At 33.9% G+C, this 7,080-nt stretch overlaps 1 gene segment (V, D, J or C); it reads left to right on the top strand.

Annotated features, from left to right (window-relative positions):
• Positions 1–2,890: 2,890 nt before the first annotated feature.
• On the top strand, positions 2,891–3,623 carry LOC120523743. The segment is given in 2 exon segments: positions 2,891–2,983; positions 3,113–3,623. Coding segments are annotated over 2 exon segments (375 nt in total).
• Positions 3,624–7,080: the final 3,457 nt, after the last annotated feature.

Here is a 7,080-nt window from a genome sequence, read left to right as displayed (position 1 = left end):
TGTTCTTTCTTTTCTAAGAGCTCTTAGGAAATACACATTCATTTTTTTCTTGAGGCATGCAATATTCTGGAGTTTTTGATTGTGCAGTGCACTGGTCTTCCTCTATTTCTTTCTCCATTTCTGAAGAGGGTTCTCAGTCCTTGTGGTATGCAGAGATTGATAAAGTATCCATGCTATCAGTTAAAACGTCTTTGTTATACTGGCAGTAGAGGGAGATACTAGTTTGTGCCTGAGTCTCCAAGGAGCCAGTCTGAGAAACCAAAGAATTTAAATAGTTCACTTTCTCCTGACTTCGTCCCCGGTAAAGCAATATCATATTCTTGAATTAGACTCAAAATGAAAAGCTCTAAACAAGCATTAAAGCTTGGTCTCATTGTATGTGAATAGGATATAAAGTGTGAATCTCTAAGTGCTGAATGAATTGTGAATCTGAATGGTGAATGCTCTCGCAGGACTCCACCTATAGAAGTCTTTCACATGTTGGGATCCTTTCTGTGTTCCTTGATACAAAGTAACCCATTTCAAAATATAAGCCTTTTGATTTACATAAAATTTTCTTTTCACAATAAAATGTTTATATATGTAGTGTTGTAAACAGTATACACTTCTAAATAATATATATTTAGGAGACTTAAGTGCAAGTATGCACTCAATGTGTTGTCAGTCATTCTCCAACCCTCTATATCCTAACACAGGGTCACAGGGGTCTGCTGGAGCCAATCCCAGCCAACACAGGGTGCAAGGCAGGAGACAAACCCCAGGCAGGATGTCAACCCACCACAGGTCATACACCAAGCACACACTGGGGACAATTTAGGATTGCCAATGCACCTAACCTGCATGTCTTTGAACTTTGAACTGTGGGAGGAAACCGGAGCACCCAGAGGAAACCCACGCAGACACAGGGAGAACATGCAAACTCCACACAGGGAAGACCCAGGAAGCGAACCCGGGTCTTCTTACTGCGAAGCAGCAGCTCTACCACTGCACCACAGTGCCACCCTCAATGTGTTGTATAGCTCACTAAATTCTTTACTGGAAACTATTTCTTTGATTTGGTGCATATTGTATTATGCCATTTTGGTTCATTAAAACTCTTATAAATCTTTAAAGTTCTTTGTATGAACATCCATTTTTGAGTTTGAGAAATTCTTTATGCCTATTGTATATTTAAACAAGCATCTTGCTCTAATATCTTATGAGCAGAATAGAAACGTTTTCTGTGTTTTTGTATACCATATATCTTTATGTAAAATGCTTTTCTAAGACTTTTATATGTGTTTATAATACAGTGAAAATTGCAGAGTATATACTGTGTCTGTAAAACAGTTAAGGTTTTCATCACATTAACATATTGAATTCTTATTATTGATTAAGTTATTGTAACCAATTGCAGATTTAATTATGAAAGCTATTTAAAAGTATTCAGTAGCATACTCTAATATAATATTTAAATTAATTTTAACACTTTGTTTATATCAAACCAAATAATATGGCTTGTACTGTCACGTTCTTTTCATTATCGCAGTATTCCTTTGGATTAGTTCTGCTCTTCTGTTTGTTTATTAAGACATATTTATCATAATGTATTTGCTTACAATTCAGTATTACTTACATAACATAATATATTTATATTAACTTATGTAACTATATATTCTACTGACTAATTATCTTTGCCTTTCTTGACTCCATACTTGACACACCCAAATTACTCTGTCTTTTATCAATCATCGTATATTGCAAATTCACTAGTAAAAATACATATTTTTTTAGTTCCTTTGTCATTTAACATCTTTTTAAACTTATGAACTAGAAGGATTGTTTTCACTGTTAGTTAGAGGTGTTGCTAAACACAACCACATAAGCCAGTGCGGTCTTAGTACCAGTCCCAAGCCTGGGTAAATTGGGGAGTGTTGCATCAGGAAGGTCATCCAGCATAACACCTGTACCAGATCAAACACTGTGGTGACCCCTAAATGGGAGCAGCCAAAAGAAGAAGTTAAAAGTGTTGATAATATATAAAGATTTAACATGATGAGAATCAGTACTATCAATGTTAGTTAAAAAAACAAGTAAACTAAGTTACTCTCTACTAACCGTATGAGGAACAAAACTTAGTATATGGTGAGGGCAAAATATTTTACCAAGATAGGTTAAGGTGTGCGGCAATCTAGCCCTCTTCACAAGACCAGAAGCAACCTTGTAAAGGAGTACCATATATGCATATCTTTTAAATTTCAGAGGAAAACCCAACAAAAAAACCCCATGCAAAAAGAGGATGAGCATATAAACTTCACAGACAGTGATCAAGCACAGGATCTGCACCCAGAATGTTGGATCCATATAAAGTAGCAAAAGCCATCATACCACTCTTATAGTATAATATTTCATGATAACTGGATTTGGTAGTTGCTGTCATATATAATAATATCTTGCAAGTGGCTCTATTTTTAAACTTCATAATGCTAATCCAAAGCACTTAACTTAATCTAAGTATATTATTAATATTTATGGGTAATATTACATAATGTTCATTATTGACTATCTGGTACAAACAATATTTCAACAAAGCAACATTTTTTTTTAATATCAAACAATCAGTCTTTTTTGTTTGATTTAAGAAAAGGACAGTATTTGGCTTCTTTAATTAATTTCCAGGACCAAAATTTGGATTCTTATCCACTATGCAGTATACAATTGAATTATACAGAACACAGAACCAATTCTACAGAATGGCTAAAGGAAATAAATTTTAAAAAGAGTGTGATTCTTATTTACATTTTACTAATATATTCTCAAGTGTGTTGGAAATTTATGCAAAGCAAGCTTCCTTCCTCTTATTAAAGGAAATCACACTTGGGGCCCCACTTACCTTCACAGCTGAGTTTGTTTGCTTTCATTTCATTGCAAGAGTTTTCTTTGTACATGATGAAGCCTTTTAGTTGTATTTGGATTTCCTTGATCTTTGTCTCTTGGATCACAGGTAGGGTCCATTACTTATATAAACTGATAGCTTAAAAATCATAATTCTTCAGTCTATTTAAAATACAGTAAAGATAACTAAAACTGTAAAATGACAGCAGGGCAAACAACATTGTGTTTTCTTTCTTAGGTTCCAAATCCAGTATTACTCTTACACAGCCTGAATCCCAGCAAGTGGAGCCTTCCAGATCAATCACTCTGTCTTGCCAGGTAGAAGGATTTGATGTGAATAGCTACTGGATGAGCTGGATTCGTCAGTTACCTGGGAAACCCCTGGAATGGCTTGCAGCCATAGGTAGTAAAAGTAATACAGAATATCACTCTGACACTATCAAAAACCGGTTTAAGGCATCTAAAGATTTTTCAAAACATATTTTCTTCCTGCAAATGAATAACCTGAGAACCGACGACACTGCAGTATATTACTGTACTAGAGACTCACAGTAAGAGAAACTCACTGAAGGCCTGTACAAAAGCATGCTGCAGTGCCAGCTGCAACTTTCTTTTAAGAGTACAAAAATCAGCAAATTTAAACTACTCAGTAAATAAATAAACCAACCAAATATATACAATTAGGATCAACAGGTTCATACTGGCTAAATACTTTTTATTACTTAAGGCATCATTATTAGAAGCTGTGAATAAACCGGACATCAAAAAGCATGCTATTTCACAGCAAACTAATCAGTGCTAAATTAGCTTTGGAATAGGCATATATAAAACCTATAAAGGCATATGTGTATAATTGAACACTACAATTTTAATATTTTAATGTATTTGAAATTAAGATTGAAAACTTTAAAAATGTCAGTATATCTTCTATGTAAATTGAAAAGTGTACCATATTAAAATTAGTGGAACACAAATATTCTGAATATTCTACAATAAATGAGTACAATTTACTTTCATTCTTTTTCTAATGAAAGTTGCATCCTTTATGCAAAAATCAAATAAGATTCATATATAAGATGTCCAACTTAATCGTTTCCTGTTAATATACCTATACTTGTTCCCACAGTAAACAAAGACCACTTTGTTTTTCTTTCTTTTTCTCTATAAGAATAATTGACATTTTGGTGTTTCACATCTTAAAACCTCTGCAGTGGACTGGTACCCAGTGCTTGGCTAGTTCCAATCTTTTGTTATTTTGTATGTAAAAAATTATTTGCGATTCAAAGAGATCCTTATATTGAATTGTGCTGTTACTTTCAGGTTCCAGTCCCACATCATTGAACTAGATTTAGGTTAAAGCATGATTGGATAGGTGGATACTGGAAAAGAATATATTTCATTGAGTTCCATTGATAATGGTGCTATGGTTAGCTTGGCTATTGTATTTAGAGATTACATGTTCTCCCAGTATCTCCATGGATTGTCTCTTGATACTTTGGTATCTTCCAACATCTAACCATGGTAGTATTATGTAAGTTGCCTACCTTTACTATCCCAGTGGCCATCAGTGAGTTTAGTGATAGACTGGTGTTTTATTCAGAGTTGTTTCCTAACTTAATTTCATTTATAAATGTGTTGACTCCTCACAATGTCATTGCATTAACAAATTAATTTAACTCCTTGTAAAAAAAAAATAAAAATAAACAATATTAATTAATTTAAAGACATTTGACCATCATAGATTAATAAATTCTAAGGTTCATTTTATTGAAAACCTAAAAACTAACATGAAGAGGTGCATGAAAAATTCTTCCAAGACGAAGACCAAGGGCACCTCCATGATTATAAAAAGCAAGGTAAGAAAGAAAATAACCTCTTATTAATATAATTTAGACCCCACCAAAAACCTTTCAAAAGAGGATCAAATTACTATTAAACAAAACAAATATCTTACATTAAAGGAACACATTTATATTAATTTGAAAAAAAAAAATTTGTTGACACCACAAATGTGCAACAAGTATAATATCACAAACAGACTTGGTATAGGCAAAAAATTAGTTTTAAACAAAAACAATAAAGAGAATATTTTGAAATTGAAAAAAATGAATCCCACAATATTAAAGAAAAACTAAAAGTGATGCAAAATCCATAATTTCAAAGTCCACATGCATTTTGCGGATTCCTGCATGTTAAAAGCCAAGAGTATTAAAAGAGCAACTAAATACAATAGTAAAAAAAATGCCTTCCTGTCCATTTTCAGATATCTGAAATGTAATTCAGGATATCTCAAAATAAATTCCTGCTCATTCTGGGATACTGGAAATATAAAAGGCATTAAAAAAAGAACATCCTATTGAATGAATAAACAATTTTACAGAAACTGAATCTGAGATATTTTGAAATGCATTAAGGGTCAGTTTGAGATATTTCAAAATGTATTTGAAGTATTGTGAAATGCTTGTGCAGTTATTTTGAGATATCTGAAAATATATGTGAGATATGTTGAATACACTTGAATGATCTCAAAATGTGTTGCAGATACTTTAAAAAGCAAATGAACATATTTTGAGATTTCTGGAAATAAGTTTAAGATATCACCCAAAAACCAGTGCCAAAATGGAGACTACAATTCCCATCAGGCAACAGAAATGTGCTTTCGTTGATTGGAGAACACTGTTACTGTTACAACAAAGTTTTCTTCCAGCCAAAATGAGATATCACAGTGAATAAGAGATATGAGATCACGAACAATGTTGGTAAAGAATGAATACATTTTGTGAAGCCATTTGTTAATCAATATTTAACAAAGAAGTTTAAAGTACTTCTGTGTTCCTCTTCCCCAATGTCCATGTCAGAAAAGCAGACTGTTGATAAGAGGAACAGATCCCACATATTTCTGTTGTCAAAAATATATTATATTATCACACCAGACACGTGCAATTGTAACAAAAAGTGATAGAAAAAGAAAGAAAAACATCTTATAGAGGAGTTGGGAAAAAATAATAAACTGTTGTTTTCCAAGGCTTGTGCATTTCCACATGTTTAGCGCCTGTTCAACAACACTGTGTGTGTTTCGGTGTGCAATGTTATGCCTCTCCTCAGCCATGGTTTGAAAATTCAACACTGGAGTTAGTAGGCATTCACAAAGAGGACACACTGTCTCCCAGTAACCAGCCACCAGCAAACACTCCATCCCTTGCCATCTCACGCTCTCCAGAGTTGGACCAGATATAAGTATCATGTATACTTTCTTGCCACTTGGCCACAATGTCTGCAAAAGTGAAATGATGATCGGTTGCATATTACCTGAACATTTAACACTGAGAATCCTTTTCAACAGGTTGTAATAGGATTCAAGAGGCTGGGAGTAGGAATAGGAATGAGAATTCCAGCCACTCCACCTACAATGGAAAGTATACCTGCAATGGCGTGAAAACAAATTTAGCATCATACAAAGCATGTTATTATTATTTAGTTATTTGTATTACAATTTACAACATTTCAGGTACAACTGGTTTCATTTCGCTTGTTTTTCCAGTTCGAATACAGGCAGGTGAAGTGACTTGCTTATGGTCAAACAGTGTCAGGAGTGGGATTTCAATCCACAGCCTCAGGGTTTGCTGTATTCATGGCACAATGTGAAACACTGACAGTCTGCAGTAATCCACCGATGGCATGGAAAATGTAGAGCTGTCAGGAACTGCACAGTAGGACTGATAGCAAAATTCTAGTGTGTTCCATGGGAAAACCTGTAATTCTTTGATCTAAGGGGTTCATGTCTACAAACAAAAGAGCAATTACACTTCCGATTTGACTACTTAGACAGTGTCTCTGGTTGAGTTGCACAATTCTCTAGATGGCTGCCATTGTTGTTGCTTGACTTTGAGTACTGAGAAAAGCGCTATATAAATGTAATAACAACAACAACAACAACATTTATTTATATAGCACATTTTCATACAAAAAATGTAGCTCAAAGTGCTTTACAAAATTAAGAATAGAAAATTAAAAGACACAGTTATAAAATAAAATAAGTCAACATTAATTAACATAGAATAAGTAAGGTCCGATGGTCAGGGTGGACAGAAAAAAAAAAACTCCAGACGGCTGGAGAAAAAAATAAAATCTGCAGGGATTCCAGACCATGAGACCGCCCAGTCCCTTCTGGGAAATCTACCTTACATAAATGAAACAGTCCTCTTT

The sequence above is a fragment of the Polypterus senegalus genome, chromosome 1, assembly GCF_016835505.1.
Source record: "Polypterus senegalus isolate Bchr_013 chromosome 1, ASM1683550v1, whole genome shotgun sequence".
NCBI classification, from domain to species: domain Eukaryota; kingdom Metazoa; phylum Chordata; class Cladistia; order Polypteriformes; family Polypteridae; genus Polypterus; species Polypterus senegalus.
Note: the sequence above shows the minus strand (reverse complement) of the source record. Positions and strands in the feature narration are given on the sequence as shown.